Below are 23,003 nucleotides of genomic sequence, written 5' to 3' on the forward strand. Positions count from 1 at the left end.
CTCTGTAAGGATGATACTCAAGGTGATTCTGATGCTACTGGTCCTGGGACTATCTCAGTAATGGCTGCTCAAGGGGTTCATTACCCTAGGAAGCCCACGGCAGTAGCTGAAATGTGTAATGACCTAAATTGGCCACCAGATGGCAGAAGTATCCACGACTCAGATCTCAGGACCCGCCCACTGTCTTGGGTCTAGGTTGACACTTCTGCTGTCCTGGCGCTGTGCTGTGACTGTGCTTAGGACCATGGGAATGACAAAGGCAGGGGTCAGACTCAGTCCCTGACCATGCGGGGCTCAGGGCTTGGAAAGGGAAATAGATGTAACTGGATATTACAACTGATGCTGAGACGAGAAAAGCCCAGAGACTGGGGGAAGCCAAAGAAGGTGGAGGAAGTCAGGGCAGGCCTCCTGGGGGAGCTGATGGCCTGAGCCTCCGGTAAGCCATCCATGTGGGGTAGAGGAGGAAGGGCAGGCTGGTCACAGGGCTGAAAACGCCAGGAATGCCCTTGCCGTGGTGCGGAGCAGAGAGATCTGGTGGGAAGAGTTGGGCCAGGCTGGCCAGAATAAAGGAGGGCCTTGACACCAGGCTGGGAGGGTGGATGGATTCTGAGGTTGAAGGAGGCCTAGGAGGTTTTTAACTAGATGGTGTGTTGGAATGCTCCCCAGTAACAGTGTGGAGGAGGAAAGATGGGGACAGGGAGGCTAGTGTGCAAGGGTACGATGGCCCCGTGAAGAGGTGACCAGGTGAAGCCAGGTGACACCTGTCTCTCATCCATTCATTCTTCCATCCACTTACTGCAGGCACACATGGAACACCTTCTCGGAGGCAGACCTTGCATTATGCCGGACGCTGGGACTTGGTGATGATGAAGGTGAAACAGAGTTCCTGGCCTCTGCCAGGGAAGGCTGCCACTCAGTTACAGCTGTGTTCTTTGAGACATGCCAAGGAAGCCAAATGACAAGGTCTGGGCAGAGCTTGGGGTAGAGGCATCTCCCAAAAGCACCCCTGACCTGGGCATCCCCACCTAGCAAGCACAGCGGCCTCATTCAGCAGACCCTGGCGCCCTCCCGGCCGCAGCCCAAAGCTAACAATATGACCATTCAAGGCTTCTACCACCACCCCAGGTCCAGCTTTCCGACCCCCATCCTCCTAGTCACACAATCCTGGCCTTCAGGGGAGAAGATAGAGCAGGATTATACTCAGGTACCAGGGGCTGGGGCCAGGCCTCCACCAGATCAGTCTGGCCCAGGGCCCAGGTGAGTGACCAGCCAGGGCCCTTCTTCAAACACCCAGGGTTCTTCCTGATTCTAGAAGCAGGGGAATGGAGGGGGTGACCTTGACTGCCAAGGGGATGCCGTAGGGTTGTTGTGATGCTCAGGGGTTGGGGAGCACACCACATTCTTCTGCAGAGGTGGGGTTGGCCTCAGGGATGAGTTGATTAAAATCAAGATAACTGCAGCATTACCCTCTAGAAGGCTGGCCTTCTTGCTGTTCCTAGAACACATGTAGGGAATCAGTCAGGGTGCTGCATGCCTGTAGCCCCACACTCTGGAGACTGAGGTGGGAGGATCACTTGAGCTCAGGAGTTCAAGACCCACCTGAGCAACATAGAGAGACCTGTCTCAAACCATAAAAACAAAACAAAAACATACCTGAGCCATTCCAGCCTGCACCTTTGCACATGCAGCTCCCCTGCTTGGGGCGTTTATCTCCCAGTGTAAGGTCTTCACAGGGTTGACTTCTTTGGTGAGAAGAATAACAGCTTTCCAAAGATGTCACTGTCCTATCCCTGGCACCTAGGAATGCATTACTTTGCAGATCTGACTCAATTTAAGATCTTGGGAAATGGGGATTTTATTGGAGGCCCAAATGTCATCGGAAGGGTCCTTATAAGAGGAAGGCAGGGGGTCAGAGTCAGAGAAAGATGAAATGCGGGAAGCCAAAGTCGGAGAGGGGCAGACTGGGAGCTGCTGTGTTGCTGGCTTTGAGCTTTGAAGGTGGAGGCAGGGCAGTGCGTGAAGGAGCGCAGGGGCTCTCTAAAAGCTGGAAAGGGCCAGGAAATGTGCCCCCAGAGCATCCAGGAGGAATTGCCAACCCAAGTTAGTCTTCTGACCTCCAGCACCTTAAGACAATAAATTGGTGTCATTTGAAGCTGTTCTGTGGTGATTTGTTGCAGCAGCCACAGGAAATGAAGGCAGCATCTCATTCTGGAGATCTCAGGTCACAGGTGTAAATTGGTCCACCCCCTTCCACTATCCCTTATCATCTCTCCTGGCCAACACTCCAGGTGGGAGCCTGGCTCTGTTCACTCTTGTATTCCAGGTCACTTGGTGTGTTCTGAGTAAACACTTGCTGCATAGAAGAAAGAAGGAGTAGATGAAGAACTTGCTCGCTTCTCTCATATGCACACTGAGAAGCTCTGTGGGGTGATGTGGAGGGAGTGGGCAGGGATCTGGAGCTGCTGGAATGGAGGGAGAGCTGTGTGGGGGGTGGAGGCAGGGGAGATAACCATGCATCTGCCTGGGGAGGGGACACGGCACCTAACACAAAACTTGTGCATGCACTGCGCAGTTTGCAGATCACTTCAAACCCAGGGTCTTCTTTGTGTCCTTCAAAACAATCTGGGACACAATCTGCTATGTTGCCCAGGCTGGTTGAAACTTTTGTTCTGCTGATTTTGCAGATGGGGCACTGAGGCTCTGGACAGTGATTTGTGGGGTGGGGTCATCAGGTGCTTCTCCATCACCCTGGAGATGGGACCTGGGTGCCCAAAGGCTCTTCTTAGGGCCTCAGGTGCCAGTTTGACTTGTTGCTCAGACTCCCAGCTTTGCCCCTGCTGTTCCCTCTGCCTGCTCTTCCTCTCCTCCCTTTTTCAGGGCTAGTACTAGGAGAGAGTGAGGCATTTACCTCAGGTGTAAATTAAAGACCACAATAATCAAGGTAAGAATATTTTCATGTAAAAAAATTTTTTTATACCAGGGATTGAACCCAGGGGTACTTAACCACGGAGCCACATTCTCAGCCCTTTTTATTTTTTTGAGACAGTATCTTGCTAAGTTGCCCAGGGTATCATAAGTTGCAGAGGCTGGCCTGGAACTTGCGATCCTTCTCTCTAAGCCTCAGGAGCCACTGGGATTTCAGGTGTGAGCCACTATGCCTAGCTTATGTAATATTTTTATTTTATTTTGATACTGGGGATTGAACCCAGGGGCACTCTACCACTGAGCCACATTCCCAGTCTTCTATTTATTTCTGTTTTAATTTTGAGACAGGGTCTCGCTAAGTGCCTTAGGGCCTCCTTGCTATGTTGCCCAGGCCGGCCCCAAACTTGTGATCCTCCTACCTTTGCCGCCCAGGTTGCTGGGATTACAGACTTACACTACCATGCCTGTCCTCATGTAATGATTTTAAAAAGTCAAAGTTAATGCAAATAAATTCATGATGAATAAAATACCTAATTTTAAATAAATACTTTTTAGTTTTCCTTTGCCTCAGGTTCTGATACGGCTTGACACAATCCTGTTTTGCTGATCTTGTTCAGGACTGACTACACAATTTGAGGAGCCCTTCCTTTAAAAATTATTAAGAATTTCAAAATGGCAACAGCAACACATTTAATCCTGTGGGAGGCCCCATAAGACCAAGCAGGTTGTACCGTCACGAAGTCTGCTCTTATCCTGATCCTGTCTTAAAATTTTGATATTTTGTTCATTATGGGATTTTTGTGTTGATTTTTTTATCTTAAAAAAAAAAAAATACTGCATGAACCAGGCACTGTGGTACATGGTCTATAATCCCAATGGCTTGGGAGGCTGAGGTAGGAGGATCATGAGTTCAAAGCCAGGCTCAGCAACTTAGTGAGGCCCTAAGCAACTTAGGGAGACCCTGTGTCAAAATAAAATACAAAAAAGGGCTGAGGATGTGGCTCACTGGTTAAGCACCCCTGTATTCAATTTCTGGTACAAAAAAAAAAAGTACTGCACAAAAATATTATCAATAGTGACTCCTGAAGTTTGGAGTGTCCCTGTTAGGTGTGTGCCAAAGGCAAGTGTCTTGCCCTTCTCCCATAGGTCTTCTCTATTTGGTGTGAACTTCTCAGCCTCAGGTGACCTCCTCCAGGAAGTCTTCCCTGACCCCCACCCAGCCCTGTACTGGGTCAGGTATTTCTGGGCTCCAGATCCACTCTGCCTCCTCCCCTGTCACATCCCTGGGCATAGGGATTGGGTTTGGTTTGCTTCTGTGTTCCCAGTATAGGGCCTGTCTCCAAATTGTTGCTCAGGATAAGCTGGTTTTGAATGATAATGAGTGACCTACCAGTGACTGAATTTCTGTCCACATGATAACTTTGGGACAAGCAGCAGGCCCTGGGTGACACCCTAGAGGGTAGCCCTGGAGCAAGTCTCCATCTCTGAAAGTGCCCCGTGGAAGCAGAGCCAGCTCTGTGGGCACCTGACCTGTTTGTCCCTACCCCACCCTACTTGGAGGAACCAAGGCAGACACAGTCCTGGGTGGCAGGACGGACTCTGGCCAGGATGTAGGGACAGGTCAGCCATGGACCTCCGATACCCCAAGGCCTCTTGTGGACACTCACTGTACAAACCTTACTGATTTCCTCTCTGAGCCCAGCCCTGTGCCCTCACCTCAGGAACTCACAGTCTCTCTCCAATAGCCAGACTCCCTGCCTCATTCCTGGAATAGGGTCTAGATTGACATCTAAGGAATAGGAATGGGGTCTAGATTGACATCTGAGATCCTTTCTAGTTCTCAGCCCACCTCTGCCCACCTTCCAGGGCTGCATCCCTGTGTCTGGGAGCTTGGGCAAGCTGCCCATGGGCCTCACCTGTGCTTTGATCCAGCCCTTTAGACTCTCAACTGGGACTCCCTCAAACCTGGCCACCATTTATCCATCTCCCTCTTCTTCATTTCCCACACAACTCAAAGGCCCTTGCCTGGGGCCTGGGAGGGGTTAACAAAGTAATCACCTGTAGGCTGTGCCCAAAATGTGGACAACTCCCAGAGTCCTTGGCGACCCCGATGCCAGCGTGAGCCTGCCCATGCTGTCCAGGTGTGCTCCAGGAATCCAAGCAAAGAGACCTGGTTTCCGATCCAGACCTCTCATCCTCAGGTTGTTAGAGGCTCAGTTTCCTCAGATACAAACTGGGGGTAAAAATGCCTACCTCACAGCAAGGTGATGGGAACTTTTCTCCTATGTTTGCTATGGGGACTCAGCCTGATCAGATGTGTCCCCTAGGGGACTCCCTTCCCTCTCTACTTAGAGTTCTCAGTCCCAGGTAAAGAGATGAGGAACTTGAGGCTCAGAGGAATCAGGGACTTTCCCAAAGTCAAGCTCGGAGTCAGAGGTGAGCAGAGTAAAATCCTGGAGTGACTCAGCCAGGGCCAGCTCTGTGGGGGCAGGATCTTCTCCTCCCCTCCTGTTTCCCCAGCTGGCTCTGGGAATGCTGAGCCAGTGAGGAACATCTGTAGTACAACATTAGCTGTGCACCCCTCCCCTTTCTCTCTCACACACACACACACACACACACACACACACACACACACACACACACCCCACAGAGAGCTGAGGGCTCTGGGTGCTTCCATGAAAGGCATGTTTCCCTCCTGAGTCAGAACAGACCCAGAACAGACGGCCTTTGGGCCTGGCTGGGCTGTAGTCCCAGAGTGCCAGCCAACCTTGAGAGTCAGTCCCCCCACCCCCTGCTGGAACCGCTGGGCAGAGGCCAGCACAGCTGCATCCCATCAGCAGGCCCTGCAATGATAGGCCCACGTTGCATCAGCTCAGCCTGTCTCTGCACAGCTCCAGTCTCCATAGCCAATGAGGCCCGGCCGAGTATACAGACCCTAGCACTGGCCCACCCCACCCGCCACGGAATCACCAGAATCACCGGAATCGCACTGCCAGGCCTGGTCCTCGCTCAGCATTCTCAGGGAAGGAGGAAGGGAAGAGGAGGGCCACTGCTCCATTGCATCCAGCATGGCCTTTCCACTCAGCCCTGCCCCACCAGCAGCCCCACTGGCTCCACCTTGATTTCTCCTCCTGAAGGTGGCTGATTTCTTTGGCATGGCCCTGCCTTCCCAACTTCTGTTCTTCTTACCTTCTCTACCTGCTCTGATCCACATCTTCCATCCATAATGTCCATTACTGTTCTGTGCCACGACTGCCACATTATCATCTCCAGGTGACCTTGTATCCCTACCACCAGATGCGGAGACTACAGTCTCCAATGCACAATGGAGCTCACCATCTCCCACTGCCTTCCCCGGAGTCTCCAGTTCAGAAGAGGGGACCATTTGCCACCTGCTCAGCCAGCAAATGCCAGGGAGTCCTTCTTCCCTCCTCCCAGACATTCCATATTCAATCCACTGCCAGGTCTCGATGGCCCAGTGGTGTGTCTCCAGGTCCAGGCTCCAGCATCTTGCTCTGGGCTGGTGGGAAGTCCCAGGTTGGACCAAACCTGGGAGCTGGCCGGAGCTACAGACTCCAAGGCCTCCTGGCGCAGCCTGCAGTTTCCCCAGCCCTCACTCAGACATGGCGCCGGTGGGTTTGAGCTTGACCTCCCACTGGATGTGCCTTTTCTATTCCTTTTATCAATATGTTAAGACTGATTATTAAAGTAATATATGCTTTTGAAAAAATTCAGAGAAACCAGCTACTCCAGAGGCCGAGGCAGAAGGATGGGCAAGTTCAAGGCCAGCTGGGCAACTTAGGGAGGCTGTTTCAAAATCAAAATAAAAAATGGTTGGGGATATAGGTTAACAGTAGAGCACTCGCCTAGCATGCCCTGAAGTTCTGGGTTCAAACTCCAGTCTTAGAAAAAAAATTTTTTTCAGAGAAGCACAGAAAAGAGTTGATGTGTATTTCTATCTCCAGAGGTAAACTATTGGGCCATTGAGTATTTCTTTCTAGACTTTCTCTGTGACTATTACACACATTGATATACATTTTATTAATTGCTTTTAATAAACATTCATTAAAAAGAAAACAAACCCAGACCTCTAAACATCAGAAATATTTTTTAAATTAAATGGAGTTTAAATTAAATTAAATCATCCAATAAGTAGCACTGACATTTGTGAAATGCAAACATCCTTCCAGACATCCGTAGCTCGGCACATAGAATTTTACATAAACATGCTGTTTCATTTTTAATGCAACTATCTATTGAGCTCAACCCTCTTTCTCTGCCTGAGGGTAATAATAGTTCCTCCCCCTTTCTGATCTCTGCCAATATTCCATCCCTACTAACCTTGTATCCAAAAAAGGCTCCGATGAACATTCTTGTACATAAATCTGTGTTCAAAACTAAAGAATCATTTCCTTAAGCTAGATTCTCAAACTTTTTTTTACAAAGAACACAAATCATTTCAAATTTTAAAAATATGTGAATAGGTAATATATTCCTACAGTCCAAAAATTCATATGAATTCAAATGAAAAGATCAGACTCCCACTCTGCCTTCCATTTAGTTCTCGTGCTGCCCTGAGAGGAGTGTTACTAGTTTCTCAGTGACCCGAGAGCCACCTGAGTGCATGCACTCTCCAGCATGCTGCTCTTCCACTTGAAGATTAAACCTATTTCAGAACATGAAGAATTTCCTCACCTGGCACAATGGTGCATACCAATAATCCCAGTGACTCGGGAGGCTGAAACAGGAGGATCACATGTACAAAGCCAGCCTCAGCAACTTAGCAAGGCCCTCAGCAATTTAGCGAGAACCTGTCTCAAAAAAAAAAAAAAAAAAAAAAAAAAAAATTGTTTAAAGGGTTGGGGATGTAGCTGTGTGGTAAAGCAACCTTGGGGGTTCGATCCCCTGTGTGAAACAAAAAACAAACAAAGAAACCCAACCCAACTTCCTCATTTTTTGCTTTTCCCAGCTTCAAGGTACTTCCACCCTCATCTAAAAATAGGTTATTTGCAATTTTTGCTATTATAGATAATATGGCAGGGAATTATTCAGTAAGGTGTTTTTAAAGCTTGCATAAATATGCCTTCTAAGAAAGTGTGCTAATTTCTCTTCTGGCTAGGAATGTACGTGAAAACTTCTTCCTATGTAAAATCAAATCCCTCAGATCCACCCAGACCTGCTGATATCCTGGTGTTTCAGGTGAGAAGATGGAGATGCGGACAGACACATGCTTTTCATGGTCACTCTGTGAGCAGGTGAGGAGATACACCCTGTCCCAGACTTCCTGACTCCCAGGCTGAGTTCTCCCTGCTTGCCAGGCTGCCTTCTCTGCCTGTACCTCCCAGGGAAGTCCCCACTGTCATCCTGGCCTTTTGCTAGCTTCCCATGTACATGCAAGGTCAGGAATAAGAACTGTCAGGACAGTACTCAGAGGACAGAGCGGGAGAGGGCAGCAGCAGCTTCCTCAGGGGTGGTGGGATTGGACCCGTTGAGGAAGAGGTGAAGAGAGACTGAGGTCTGAGGTGTTCAGAGTTCCAGGTGTTCTTCCATCTGTGCTTCTGGACAGCAGCAGTCCTATTCACAGAGGATGCAATTGGATCACAGGCACGCAGCTAAGAAGTGGCAGAGCCGGGACGGGACTCCAGGTCTCCTGACCCTCAGGCCAGGGCTTTTGTATTCCATAGCAGATTACAGCTGTCGGGGAGATTGTCAGAGCTCAATGTCCCTTTCCTGAGTGTCAGAGATATTACGGCAGGGAGGACAGCCCTGTGGTCAACCTGAGCATCATTATTATCACATGTCAGCAGTTCCTGGGGGAGAGGAGAGCTAGAAGGGAAGAGAAAGGACAGGGTGGTATTTAATGACACCTGTCCCATCCTGGCCTCGGCCTTGCTGCTGCCTGAGCCCTTTCCATGAATTGCCAGAGGAAGCCAGGGAGATGGAGGCTGGGAAAAGGCAGGAATCCTATGCCCAGGCACACATGAATATCAGGCACCTGGGCCACATGCAGTGCATCTAGACTGCTGGAGATGTGTGTATGCACCTCATGGCCACGTGGACATACCCAGCATATCAGGGGGCTGGTATCCCTGGATACCATGCGTGCAGGCAGCTGAGTTCCGGTGGCTTCCCTAAGCACCAGAAGAACACAGAGGGTGGGGGTGGAGGCGGGCCTGCTCCTGGAGGAGGGGATGAATCTGTGCCCGCCTACCCACCCCCCGGGGGGCTCCTGCCTCCCTCACTTCTACGTGGCAGCAAGCAGGACAGTCCTTTTGAACAGAAGGCCCCACTCTCCATGAGAGGGAATCAGAGATGGCAGGGAGGCGTTTTCCTGACTCATGCCTTGGCCTGAGAACACACTTGGCTCTGGACAGCTGTCACAGAGGAGCAGCCTGGGGCGGCCCTGCCTCCTCCAGGGTCAGGATCGCTGTGAACTGGTGGTCAGAGGCTTTCTGGCCCAGCTTTATCCCACATAAAAGGGAAAAGGGGATTAAACCTCTTTCAACTAATGTCCTTAGCCAGGCACAGTGGTATATGCTACTGTAATCCCAGCACCTCCGGAAGCGGAGGCAGAAGATGCTGGATGACACGTGGACAGGCTGGGCACTTCATGACACACTGGTTTCTGTCCTAGTATTCCATGGTGTGAGGACTGAGTGAGTCTGGCCATGGCTGCTTGTGCAGTCCCAGGCAGAACTGGGGCCTGTCCATCTCACTGGGTGTGGGGAAAGAGGGCTAGGGCCCAGGGCACAGACTCCACGGCCCAGTCCCACCTCAGTTTGCTGTGTGACTTTGAGCAAATTCCTGCCCCACTCTTGGTCTCAGTTTTCCTCTGTAAATGCAGTTGGACTTGATGGTCTTCTATTCCCTACTGACCTTTCCAGTGAGGCTCCTGTGTGCAAGGCAGTAGGAACCGATTTGCAGGCACTTGGAAGAATCCAGACACGAAGGAAATCCTTGAGAGTTTCTCTGCATTTCAGAGTCTTCCCCCCCAGCCCTCTTCAAAGAGTGCTTTTTCCAGAAAGTACCGTCTGGAATGTGGGGGAAGGGCCACAGTCAGCCTCTGGGCTGGGCTCAGAGCTAAGAATAATGTGGCAAAGGCTCTTGACATTTTTTTGCTGATGCTGAAAATTTAAAGGAGCCGTGGCCTTTCCTTCAGGAGGCTGTGCTTGGAGTGCAGTAGATTTGAGTGGGTCACTGCCCATCACTCACTGGTGCTGACTGGCTGTGTTCACCAAGTGCTTCTTTTATGCCATGCCCTGAGCTGGGACCTGAGGACTTGGGATGAGAAAGGCAAGGCCCTGCTCTTCCAAAATCTCCAGTAACATTCACTGACAATCCAGGATGATAACATTGAGATCCTGCAGTATAATAGGCCATGGAGGAGGCTTCTGGTCTGGCCTGAGCTTCAGTAGGGATCTGGCGAAGCCAGCAGAGGGTCTTCAGATACAATTGCCCTTCCTGCCCCCACCTCAGCTTCCCTGTCTATAAACGAAGAGACTTAGTCCTCTTTATTCTTCACCTTTTAGACATCTGGGTTTATTTAACAGCATGAGCCTCAGTTTGCCACTCTATGAAATGGAACATTTATAGTACTGTCAGCTTCCCCCTCCAGTGTTGGTGAGGCCTAAGGGCCTAAGATAGCTGAGAGATGTAAGAGTCAGAGGAAGGGAAGTCTTTTTTTTTTTTTTTTTTGGCAGTACTGGGAATTGAACCCAGGAGTGCTCTACCACTGAGCTGCATCCCCAGTCTTTTTTTATTTTGAGACAGGATCTTGCTAAGTTGCCCACACTAGCCTTGAACAATCCTCCTGCCTCAGCCTCCTGAGCCACTGGGATTATAGGTATACATCACCATGTCTGGTGGAAAGGAAGTCTTGATGAGACTTTGACATTGGAATCTGCTAGAGACCAAAGCAAACCTCCGCCCTCTCTGTCCCTGTCTCAGTCCTTAGCTCACTGACCACCTATGAGGAATCCTGGGGGCCAAGACGAGAGTGGGAGTGGAACGTGAAGAATGTGGGGGACACAGGCGTGTCCTCACATAGCAAGGATTTCTCCTTATAAGCAATACACAGTTGACGCAGGAGGCACACAAGAATCAGGACAGTCACCCCAAAGAAATGGACACCACCCCAAGGTCGGAGGGTTTTGTGAATGATCAGACTTGTCCTACAAAAGAATCCTGGGCTGTCTCTGAAGGCAGCAAGGTTCCCTGTAGTGAGAGGCGTCAGGTACCTGACATTTTGGGATATAGCAGAGAAGACTTCTGCCTGGCACTGTAGATACGAGTCCATGCCCTCTGAGATGCTTTGTAGCCCAGAGGGTTTTTTTTTTTGTTTTTTTGTTTTTTTGTTTTTTTTTTTTTTTGTAAACAAATGGGATACATGTTGTTTCTGTTTGTACATGGAGTAACAACACACCATTTGCACAATCATACATTTACATAGGGTAATGATGTTTGATTCATTCCGTTATTTTTTCCTTCCCCCGCACCCCCCACCTCTCTTTTCCCTCGATACAGTCCCTCCTTCCTCCATTCTTGCCCCCCTCCCACCCCCCGTAGCCCAGAGTTTTTAATAATTTTATTCTAAGATACTTTGACTCTGAGAGTCTAACAGGCTAACTCCTTAGCTGGGTTCAAAGATTCTATAAGCTTTCAAGTATAAAATCACATTGTATGGTGACCACTTTAGGATTCAAGTAATCAGTGATTCTCTGACTCTGATTCAGTCTGAGGCTTTTGGGATCGAAGATTTCTCATAGTTCTTGGAGTCAGAAGACTGAACAGCAGCAGCAGCCTAATCTTAACCCAGACCAGGAAGCTAGTCACTATCACCAGCTTGGGGTGGCTGGACTCCTTTCCCTTGCAAATGACCGAGCCCAGGGATTCAGAGGATTCATCTACTGGGTACTGGAATTCATTTGCTCCCCAGGATCTGACAAGCATCTGGAAGAAAGAAAATGCTCAAGATTTTTACTGATGGAATGGATGAGGAGTGACTAGGAGCGGTGAAGAGAGTCTCTATACCGTCCCTTCCTCTCAGTATTGTGCTGTGCCCATCAGTTATCTATCATTCCACTAGTGAAGAGGATTGGGGTGGGGTCTCCTAAACAGTCTGCCTTACTGAGTTCTCTACTAACAGACACACACCCATCAGAATGGATATCTCCGAGGACAGGGACTTTGTCCAGTGCTCAGGGGTGTCGCCAGCTCCTAGAACAACAATGAATACCCCAGGTTAATTGAGAGCTCAAGGTGCTATCAGTTGTGGGAGGGTGGGGTGGGAAGGGTTGATAGTGAGACCTGGAGTCTGTGGGAAGGCATTGAGACAGGGAGGCCGGCAGGGACCATCAACTGGAGATAGAAAGAGCAGGGTGGGGGGGGACAAGGAATGACTTAGCAGCATTTTTTTTTTTTTTTTTTTTTTTTTGCATTACTGGGGATCAAACCCAGAGCCTCATGCATGCCAGGCAAGCACCCCAGCACTGAGCCACACCCCCAGCCCTTGATTTATTTATTCTGAGACAGGGTCTCACTAAATTGGCCAGACTGATCTTGAACTTGCCTTCCTCCTTGGGCGCTCTGTTTAGCGTCACATTTCAGTCAAGGACTGTGGAATGGAGAACTGGGGCTAGCTAGATGGCCATGGAGCAGGCCTGCCGGTGAGGACAGAAAGCTGGGCAAGGATGGGGACTCAGAGCTGGAACAAGTGCAGCACTCCTAGAATTTCAGGGAAAGGGTGGTGGATGAGACAGAAAGTCACATGGTACAGTATTTAGTGGACAGCCAGGGTTTTCCTTCTTGTGTTCTTCGGTGGGACCACCTGATGTTCCCCACCGGTCTTTGCCTTGATCACTCCAAGACTTGGACTTTCCAGGGTGAGGGGCAGGAACTGAGTCTGGTCCAAGCCCTGACCTCCTCAGAATGTCCACTGACATCAAGCTCAACTGAGGTTGAGGATTTTATGGTCAACCCAGAACTGAAGACCAGCACTGACTCCTAAAGTCTGACTATGTCCCCAGTGCAAAGGACAGGGGCCCTGACTGAGAAGGAGGGATTGGGGGACCCAATTAAGTTTCAGTTTGGAAAAACTTGGGAGTAGGGAGGGACAATGGATGTACACCGTGCAGAGCAAGGAAAGGGGTGCCAGAAAGAATGTGCTATCAGAGTGGGGTGGCCTGCCTGGAGAGCCAGGAGCAGGGGCTCCAGTCCAGGGAGCTGGACCTTGCAGCCTCCTCCTGCTCAGTGATCTGAATCCCCCTCCTGCACCTCCAGGACCATCAGGGTCCCCGATCTGAAGGACTAGTTAGGGCGATTCACCGATGCCCCACAGACCGGCCAGAGGAGGGGGACAGTAGGACCCAGGGGCCGGGACAGCGCCTGTAGACAGAGGGCGGGAGGCGGGCGGTTAGGGGAGGTCTTTGGATTTCTTTTCTTTTTTTTTTTTTTTGGTGGAGCTGGGGCGCCCTCCGGAAGCCTTTCCAACTTTCCAGAAGTTTCTCGGGACGGGGGCTGTAGGGGGTGGGGACAGTCATATATAGATCCCCGGCCTGAGGCAGTGGGCGGAGAGTAGAATCAGTCAGCAGCAGCCTGAAAGTGAGACTCCGGTCCGAGCGCCAGCCCGGCCCAGGTGAGGGGCAGGGGCGGCTGGGGGAGCGCTGAACAATTTGGGGTGCTTAAGGAAAGGGGGCGGATGGCCTCCAGGAGGGGCTGGGGCCCAAACCAGAGCCCCTAAACCTAAGTCCCAGGCACTTGGGGGCAGCTGGAGCAGCGGATGGGGAACCGCGGCCTGATGGTGATGGAGCCCTACAGATTGGAGGGCCAGGGCAGGGAGCAGGGCTGGGACGGCCGGCGCACGCTCAGGGGCTGGGAAAAGTGCAGTGCCCCTAGAAGTTCAGGGAGCCGGTGGTGGCAGAGACAGACAGTGGGGCTGTGGGTGAGGGAGCTGAAACCCTCTGCACAAACATGAAGGAGGAGATGGGGCCTTTCCTACAGGGATGCAGACCGGTCAGCTCTGCAGTTGAAGGCCCAGGGCCCTGCAGTGACTGACTGGTCACTCCCATGCTTGATGGGGGTTATCTGAGCCTAGGAGAGGAAGTGAACTAGTCTTGGCTTTTCCTGGGGAGGGGGTACTGGCTTTGGGGGTTCCATGCGTTGGGAGGAGTCACCAAAGGAGGTTCCATTTTGATGAGCAGGGTGTAGAGAGGATGGCAGCTGAGGAAAAGAGTAGCCGGCTCCCCCTCCATCAAAAAGAGTGGGAGTCTGCAGGGTCTTCTGTAGGGTGGGGGCAGGGGTTGAGAGACCAGCTGGAGATGTGGGAGTCAACACCCTTATTCTGTCCACCCACCTGGTTCCTGGAGGAACTGCAGGGTTAGGGCTTCTTCAGAGGCTGGCTTTCCCTACCCCCAGCTTAGGGACATTCCTGAGGCATCTAGAGAGGAGGAAGAATGAAAGCACTTCCAGCCTGGCCTGAAGTCCTGGCTCCTCCTCTTCCCTGGTTTCCTGCTGGTCCCTCTGGGCTGCAGGGCCCGGATGGAGGCCTGGAGAAAATTGGGGGCTTTGATTGCCTGGAAGCTGGACTGGGGCCACACCCTCTTGTGCTCTGATAGTTTATGTGCCCATCCCCCCTTCCTGCGTGGCCTTTGTCTCTGGTCACCAGGACTCCTAGCAGACTTTGGTGTTCTGGCAGTGTAATGGGACACCACCTGTGACCCTCAGGAGGGTTCTTTGAGTGTTTCTGAATAGACGGACCCTTACTCATCCTTGTGGGAGCTGGGTAGCAACCTGCCCAGATGCGCCTCAGTTTCTTCCACTGGTCAGTGAAGTGCTCTACCTCTGAGGTCCCTGGAAATCTGGGACGGGTACCCTTTGGGGGCTGGGCCTGGCCCCTGCTCCCAACCTCCCCTCTGTGGGGTCCCATTCTCTTCACTCTTCTGTTTTCTTTCAGAATGAAAAAGGCAGGCATTGACCTCCTTCTGAGGCAGTTTCAAGGTACTTTAGACCCCCCTCAAATGTTTGAGACCCTCTGATGACCCCCAGCCTCTCCTTTCTTCCCCTCCCAGTCGCAGCTCAGTCCAGCCAGCTTGGGCTACGCAATCTTGGATTTTGTCTGTGGGACTGTAGACTGTCTAACCAGCGTGGCCTGAGGGCTGGCATTTCTTGGTGGTAGGATGGGCTGGGCTGTGGGAGGCTGGCTTGCTTGCAGGAACTTGCCTTCCTCCATTCTTGCTGCTGGGTTTAACAGGGTGGCCCTTCTCCCCCGCCTTGCATCTTCCCTCGGAAACTTAAGTGCAGATGTGAAAGGAAAGCCAGGAAGGCTCCTGGGGTCTCCTGGCAAATCCAGAGCACCCCCAGGACCTAAGCCCAGGCCTCCTGCATCTCATGCTGGAAGCCCCCTCTGCTGGCCTACAGAGATAATTCAGCCTCTTGCCTGCCACGTCACCAGGAGCAGGAGCAATGTGGCTGCCTCAGAAATCCCAAACTAGTTATTTGGAGCTTTCTTGAGAAGCCCCTCCCAGCCCTTTGAGGTTCTGCTTGGCTGGGGGTGGGTGCTGTCAAGATGGTGGCCGCCACGTGGCAGGCCACATTCCTCTACTGCCTATTAAGGAAGGGGATGCTGGTGGTCTCTGCAGCCCCATCGGAGCTCTGAGCTCAGCATCAGCTGCCTGGATTAGAGGTGGCCTTTGAGTAGGGTGATCATGTGCCTGTTGTCCAGGCATAATAATTAGAAATGTTCCATTTTACTCTCTTAAGTGTCCTTGTTTATGCAATAAATTATATGCTACCTCTGCCTTTGAGGCCTTAGGCCTAGTGGAGAAGGAACCAAGGCTGGGAGGGAGGAGGCCTGGAGCCCAGTCTGGGCCTGAGGACTTCTGCCACTTTAGTGCTTGAGGGTGACACCCAAACTCCCTTATACATCCCCCAGGTGTCTGTGGAGCTCAGGGGCCCTCTGCCTCTCTACCACACCCTCTCCGTAGGCCCTTTGCTTCTCCTTTGCAGAGCACTTTCAAGGTCCCTGGGGTGGTGGTGGGGGGGCTGGCAGCCTAGGGAGGTGGGAGACCTGCCTGGGTTTATAGGATGCCAACAGTAGACTCTTCCCAGAAATCCAGTGCTCCCTCCACTGGTCGAAATCCTTGAGGGTCTTCCACTAGGATTTCGAATTTTCCATCCTCCTTTAGGAGGACCGTGAAACTGTCTGCCAAAGCAGTGGAGGCCCGCCTCCACCAGGGTTCTTTCTGACTTTCCCTGTTGCCCTGTTGTCTCTTCTCCTGTGCTGCTGCATGAAGTAGAGGGGAAGGACCTGAAGGGGTGTGTGAGAAAATACTCATGAGTAGAGACTGTTCTGATGGAAAGTCTCAGAAAGGAGAGTGGTGCTTGTCCTGGGGCTCCTGCTATGCTGGGGTGTGGGAAGGGGGCCTGAGGGTAACCTTGAGGCCATGGAGCAGATGGCCTGTGTGGCAATGACTGTCAGATGGGAGGGTTGAATGGAATATGATGTGGTTCCAGCGTCCTAGAAGGATGAACACACATCTGGCCAGCCTCTGGTGGGGGAGGGGTTACTGCCTTTGAGCTGTGACTCACCCCCTTCCCCAGGATCCTGCCCTTGTTCTCTCAGGAAGCCCCCCTCCCCTCCTAGTTTCCAAGGACCTGCTCCCAAGAGCTTTTGTCCTGGGATTTCCCATCTGGTCAGGGGCTGTGGGCAGATGGGCAGGCTAAGTCTACATAGGCCCTTGCAGTGTGGAAAAGGGAGACAGGCCGGGTGGATATACATGCATACACATTCAAGGTCATCCCAGGGGCAGCAGAATGGAACATCTGGACTCCTTCATTTAATGAGTAAACCTAGCAGTGGCTCATTAACATCCCAGAGTAGGAGAGTTTTGGGGGTGGGGCAGGCCCACAGGTCTGTCCCACAGGACATCCTTTGCCCAGGCACCTGGGCTTCCTGTAGACTTTCAGCCCTGCTGTTCCTTGTCCTTACTGGAAAAGGGCTCTGAGGGTCATGTGAGATCACAGTTGAGCTCTCTATAGGCTGATGGAGACCCTGGGTCTGGTTAAGTTGCCCTGTTTTATCTCCACTCAGGAGTGGCTGAGGCCTGTCATATGCTAGGCCCTGAGGATACAGTGGGGGACCAGACAGGCTGGAGGCTACAGCCTACTTAGGGGCAGAAATAAATTGACAATAAACACATAAATAAGTGTAAGTGTTGGATACCCAATGCAGGAAACCAGTAGGGTGGTCTGCTGGTGTCTTGCTGGGAACCTGCTTTACATAGTGGGGTCAGAGAAGACCCCTGAGAGACTGGGCAGCCCTGAGTCAGATCTGAGCTTCTATGTCTTCAGGAAATTTGGTGTCAGAGAGAAGCTGGGATGGTCGTTGGGGAGGAAGGCATAGGGCTTCAGGGCCACTCTCTCTCTGCAGCCCTCACAGGTCCCCTGCAGTGCACTCGACCCACCTTCCAGCCATGCGCCCTCTCCTGCTCCTTGGTACCTTGTGCCTCCTGGCCATGGCCCTGGCGGCCGAGGTGAAGAAACCTGCAGCAGCCCCTGGCACCTCAGAGAAGCTGAGCCCCAAGGCGGCCACACTGGCCGAGCGCAGCGCTGGCCTGGCCTTCAGCCTGTACCAGGCCATGGCCAAGGACCAAGCTGTGGAAAACATCCTGCTGTCACCAGTGGTGGTGGCCTCCTCCCTGGGGCTTGTGTCTCTGGGCGGCAAGGCGGCCACAGCATCACAGGCCAAGGCTGTGCTGAGCGCAGAGCAGCTGCGGGATGAGGAGGTGCACGCCGGCCTGGGCGAGCTGCTGCGCTCGCTCAGCAACTCCACGGCGCGCAATGTGACCTGGAAGCTGGGTAGCCGCCTGTACGGGCCCAGCTCCGTGAGCTTCGCGGACGACTTCGTGCGCAGCAGCAAGCAGCACTATAATTGTGAGCACTCCAAGATCAACTTCCGCGACAAGCGCAGTGCCCTGCAGTCCATCAACGAGTGGGCCGCGCAGACCACCGACGGCAAGCTGCCCGAAGTCACCAAGGATGTGGAACGCACTGATGGCGCCCTGCTGGTCAATGCCATGTTCTTCAAGCGTGAGTCGCGGGCAGGGTGGAGGGGTTTCTCCTAAAGAGTTCCTTGTGTGGACTCTACGCTGCTTCTCATTTAACACAGTTACCTGTGGAGGCTGTAACTTTTTGAAATCTTGTACACACTAGGAGCTAGATTCAGAGAGGTCGCCAGTTGTCAAAAGGATAGAGGTAGGGATTCAGTCCCTCAGAGGGACTCTAGAAGATCTGCTCCTATCTATCATATTTAATCAAAGCAAAGTGCTATTGCTTGTATGTGTTGGAATCCATAAAATTCAATGTCAATTGTGCCTCAGCAGTGAGCTGGAGAAAGGCCCCCAACTCCTTAAAGCAGCCCTTGGGGACAGGCACTATTATGCCCATTTCACAGGCAAGGAAACTGAGGCTTAGCTGGGAGGTAGCAGAGTCAGGAGCAGGTGAAGTTGGCCTGAATTGACTCGAAGGTCAGTGGATATGTGTGAGTACCTACTTGGGCTGGTACCCTTCTCAGTTGGCTGTGAGGACAAGGTGACCCTTTTTATAAATGGAGCCAAGCCAGGAGATCCTAGACCTCACAGTCAGTCATTTGCTGAGCCTGGATTGGATCGCAGTTCTGGCTGTGGCTCAAAACAGGGCTCAGGCCACCGTCACACACACATTGGTTTCCCATCATCTTTCTGGTCATGGAGACAGAACTTGCAGACAAGAATAAGGGTGGTTCAGGGTGCTCCTACCCGGGACACAGTCCCACTCCATAGTCAGGCAGGGTAGCAAGCCCAGCTCAGCATGCTTCCCACCTGACAAGTGCCACACCGGCAGGGGACATGGAGGAGCCGAGGTGAAGGTGGAATGAGGTCCCTGTCACTTTGCCGACTGAAGCCAACTGCATCCTCAGATAGCGTGTCCTAGAAGACACCTCTCACCCAAGAGCAGAGAACATGCAGTCTGTGAGCTGGGTGCTCAAGGGAAGCACCCTGAAGTCTGGACTCAGGGAATGGTCACAGACCTGTGGCAGGGATAAGTGTAGGGTGTGCAATGGGCTGTGATGTGTCTGGGGGACATGGATCTCTGACCCTGTGCTCTGTCCCCACTACAGCACACTGGGACGAGAAGTTCCACCACAAGATGGTGGACAACCGTGGCTTCATGGTGACACGTTCCTATACCGTGGGTGTCACAATGATGCATCGGACAGGTAGGTGCCTTGAGGAGCAGGGGGTCTAGGCAGGGGTCCTATCCCCCACTCCCCAGCCACCCAGTGTCCTCTGCTTTCCACCCAGGCCTCTACAATTACTACGATGACGAGAAGGAGAAGCTGCAAATCCTGGAGATGCCCCTCGCCCACAAGCTCTCCAGCCTCATCATCCTCATGCCCCACCACGTGGAGCCGCTCGAGCGCCTTGAGAAGCTGCTGACCAAGGAGCAGCTGAAGGTCTGGATGGGGAAGATGCAGAAGAAGGCTGTTGCCATCTCCCTGCCCAAGGGTGTGGTGGAGGTGACCCACGACTTACAGGTGAGGGTTGGCCCAACTCCGACCTGCAAGCCCTGACAGAAGAGGAGGGGCTTAGGTCGGTCCTGTGCCCCTTGGGTGTCCCATGGGTGTCCTGACTGGGCGGGGCTGGGGGGTATTCTGGGGAGGATGTGTGGGCCCTGCCCTCGGGCAGTTGATAATCCCAGCCAAGTTCAAATGGGCACTTGCTGTGTGACAGGCATCTAAGCACTTTATGTTAAGCTGTCTCACTCCTCAAAACAACCTCATTAGAAAGAAATATAAACTTTAGCTGACAGATGAGGAAATTGAGACTCAGAAAAGTAATTTGTCCAAAATCACCTAGGCAGAAATTGACCCAAGTCAGCCCCTAGTCACTGTGCTGCATCTGGGAGTCTGGAGTGCCCAGTTAGAGATTGCTCAAGCTGAAGGATCATCCATGATATGATAAGATTGACACCCAGGTCACCCAGGCCATTTAGTATGACCAGCAAGTTGGCAATACATGCTCAAGGTGATTTCCCCCTCATGACTAACCTGGGTGGTGGGCAGAGAGACTCAGAGAGAAGCAGCAACTTCTCAAGGTTCCCTGGCTTGAAAGTGGAGGAGCTGCGGTTAGACCTCAAAGTGAAGACATAGGGTGGCCTTTTTTCTCAGTCAGGAGGGAGACAGTTGACTTACTCAAAAAGTCCATCTCATCCCTACCTTGGGTGCCAGAAATGGTTCCCCAGAAGGCTCTTGACCCATAGAATTCTTCAGACTTGTTAGCAAGAGAGCTTGGAGAGAAAGCTCAAGATGGAATGGGGCTTAGGCTCCAAACCAGAACCTGGTAGGGCTTGGAGTGGTCCATACTGTAGACTCAGTTTCCAAAGGAGAGTCTGCACTATCTCCCTCCTGGCCCTGACCCTGGTTCTTCCCCATCCCTTGGCCAATGGTCTCTCCTTATTTCTGCTGTGTGGTTTGGAACTCAGTAGAGACAGTACTTACAAGTCCATGGGATAGATTGAGTTGGCAAATTCAAGGTGGGTGACTCGTGCATAGTCATCAGGATGGAGTAGCTGGGCCTGCTCAGACACCTGTCTCAGGACTCCCTGAGTCTCAGGATCCAGGCCTAGTGCTTTGTCCCCACTACAGCACACCAGTGGCCATCCCAGTGAGATGAGACTATTCTGCAGAAGCCTGGGCTCCTGAGGCTGCTGTTCACTCAGCCATGGTCCTTATCTTTTTCTTTCTTTCTTTTTCTTTTTCTTTTCTTTGCTTTGGTATTGGGGTAGAACCCAGGGGTGCATTACTGCTGAACTATATCTTTAATCCTTTTTATTTTTTATTTTGAGGCAAGGTCTTGCTAAGTTAAGTTGCGGAGACTGGCCTTGAACTTGTGATGCTTCTGCCTCAGCCTACCAAGTAACTGGAATTACAGACCTGCACCACTGTGCCTGGCCAGCCAATGGTCCTTTACTGACATCTCTTAACACTGAGAGTCAGTCTTGACCTCCACAGAGAGCCTTGTCTAGGGCTTTCCCCTTCCAGAGCGCTGAGCCAGGTGGGAGGGGCTTAGCACTGTTAGAGAGAGAGAGAGAGAGAGAGAGAGAGAGAAGTCCAGGGGCAGGGAGCCTTTGGGGAGGCACTGCTTATCTGAGGGCTGGAGAGCCCTGAGAGGAGAGAGGACGACCATCTTGAAGGCAAGTTGTTCAGGGAGGCTGTCTGGAGAGTAGGGTGGGGCATGCCAGGGGATGAGGCTGGAGGCTACGGTGTAGACGTGTGCATTTGACCTCTAAGGGCTGTGCAAAGCCATGGTGCATGCATGTGTGTGTGTTTAAGCTTTCTATCACAAAAACATTGTAAAACTTTATTTATGTTAGATTAGTGTAAGGAACCCCCAGATGCCCATCAACCAGCTGACCCTCATCTCTTCCTAGCCCATCGTGGTCCATCTGTAGCTACCCATTCCTGCCTGCATCAGTTCCTATTGAAGCAAACCCCGGGCATTGTATCACTCTGGACAGGCTGTAAGCTCCAGAGTGATGTGGACTTATCTGACCTTTGATCCATCTTTCTCAAAGCTTGAGTGTGCTCAAACCTAGGGAGTTTGTTAAGAAGGATCCATCCACTCCCCCTCCCAGAGATTGGGTTTGGTGGGTCTGGGCTGGAGTCAGGAGACCTGCCTTCAGATCTGCTCCTAGGGTTGCTGTCTATCCGTGGAGTGTTCCTCAAGGGGCACAGCCCAAAGGTTGCCGGACAGTGCCAGGGAGCATTTCTGATTGTTTTTCTGAGTCTCAGTTTCCTCCTCTGGAGCTCAGGAGGAAAATGGGGAAAGCAGCAGTGTGAGTGAAGCACCCCAATGGGCGTGGCCCCTGGACCGTGTGGCCTAGGCATGGCTGTGTCTCCTCAGGGTGGTCAGGGTGATGTGGGTGGAAACTCGAATGCTGTGGCCTCACCTGGCACCTGGTCCCACAGAAACACCTGGCGGGGCTGGGCCTGACCGAGGCCATTGACAAGAACAAAGCAGACTTGTCGCGCATGTCAGGCAAGAAGGACCTATACCTGGCCAGCGTGTTCCATGCCACTGCCTTCGAGTGGGACACAGAGGGCAACCCCTTTGACCAGGACATCTACGGGCGTGAGGAGCTGCGCAGCCCCAAGCTGTTCTACGCGGACCACCCCTTCATCTTCCTGGTGCGAGACACCCAGAGTGGCTCCCTGTTGTTCATTGGGCGCCTGGTCCGGCCCAAGGGTGACAAGATGCGAGATGAATTGTAGGGCCCTCAGGGCATGGGATGACAGGAAGCAGCAGAAGGTTCCTGAGACACATGGGTGCTATTGTGGGGGGAGGTGCCTGTCTTGGATATTCCATGGGGTGGGGGTGGAAAACCAGACCGGGGTTCTATGCACCTGAGCGGACTTTCCCAGCTAGAATCCACTCCGCTTAGACATGGGTCCCCAGATGCCATTATGCTGAGCCCAGAGACCCCACAAGCTGTGCGACCTGGGCGATAGCCATCCTGTCCAGCCCTCTGAGTCTGGATCCAGCCCGCCTTGACCAGCCAATACTTTCCTGGCCTGTGGGGCTGGGGGTTAAAGCCAGGCCCTCTCCTGACACTCCCACTGCCTCAGCCCCTCCCCCCCAACCTCTCCCAACTTCCTTCAGCTACAAAACCAGGTGCTGCAGTCCCTGGAACCAGGCATCCCAGAGTGACTGTCTGGGTCAGGGGGATTGGGAAATGGCTCATAGGAGGGGCTCCTGGACAGACCCTGGTCGAGAATCGTGTTGGGCATCATGGGATGAACTTTTTGGTTTTTTCCCTTTTTTTAGTTTTTCAAAGATGGGGGGAAGGGGGAACACGAGCCTTTTTTTTTTTTTTTTTTTTTTTCCGTCAAAACAAGAACTTATTTGTACAATTTGTTTTTTCAATAAAACTTTTCCAATTAAATTTTGTTGGGGCATGGAAGAAGTCCTTCTTCCCAGGGGACAAAGTCCTTCTGTTTAATAGTTCATATCAGGCCCTGCAATGCTGGCAGATATCCCCAGACA

The 23,003-nt window shown here is 52.1% G+C and overlaps 1 protein-coding gene across 3 annotated transcripts; it reads left to right on the top strand.

Annotated features, from left to right (window-relative positions):
• The first annotated feature begins 13,398 nt into the window (after positions 1-13,398).
• SERPINH1 (serpin family H member 1) lies at positions 13,399-22,842 on the top strand. 3 transcript variants are annotated; one of them, XM_079103977.1, is made up of 6 exons: positions 13,455-13,558; positions 14,876-14,919; positions 17,351-18,009; positions 19,079-19,177; positions 19,263-19,495; positions 21,929-22,842. In XM_079103977.1, the coding sequence occupies exons 3-6, from the start codon at positions 17,394-17,396 to the stop codon at positions 22,229-22,231; spliced, it is 1,251 nt and encodes a 416-aa protein (XP_078960103.1). In that variant the 5' UTR covers positions 13,455-13,558; positions 14,876-14,919; positions 17,351-17,393; the 3' UTR covers positions 22,232-22,842. The 3 variants fall into 3 exon arrangements, with proteins under 3 accessions (XP_078960102.1, XP_078960103.1, XP_078960104.1); XM_079103976.1 differs by lacking the exon at positions 14,876-14,919 and having other exon boundaries at positions 13,399-13,558; XM_079103978.1 differs by lacking the exon at positions 14,876-14,919 and having other exon boundaries at positions 13,460-13,558; positions 17,360-18,009.
• Positions 22,843-23,003: the final 161 nt, after the last annotated feature.

The sequence above is a fragment of the Sciurus vulgaris genome (assembly GCF_902686455.1).
Source record: "Sciurus vulgaris genome assembly, chromosome: 11".
NCBI classification, from domain to species: Eukaryota; Metazoa; Chordata; class Mammalia; order Rodentia; family Sciuridae; genus Sciurus; species Sciurus vulgaris.

Coding starts and splice junctions, on each gene's coding strand:
- SERPINH1 (XM_079103976.1), top strand. CDS start 17,394: ATGCGCCCTCTCCTGCTCCTTGGTACCTTGTGCCTCCTGGCCATGGCC. Junction 18,010..19,078: donor CAATGCCATGTTCTTCAAGC/GTGAGTCGCGGG, acceptor TCCCCACTACAG/CACACTGGGACGAGAAGTTC. Junction 19,496..21,928: donor AGGTGACCCACGACTTACAG/GTGAGGGTTGGC, acceptor CTGGTCCCACAG/AAACACCTGGCGGGGCTGGG.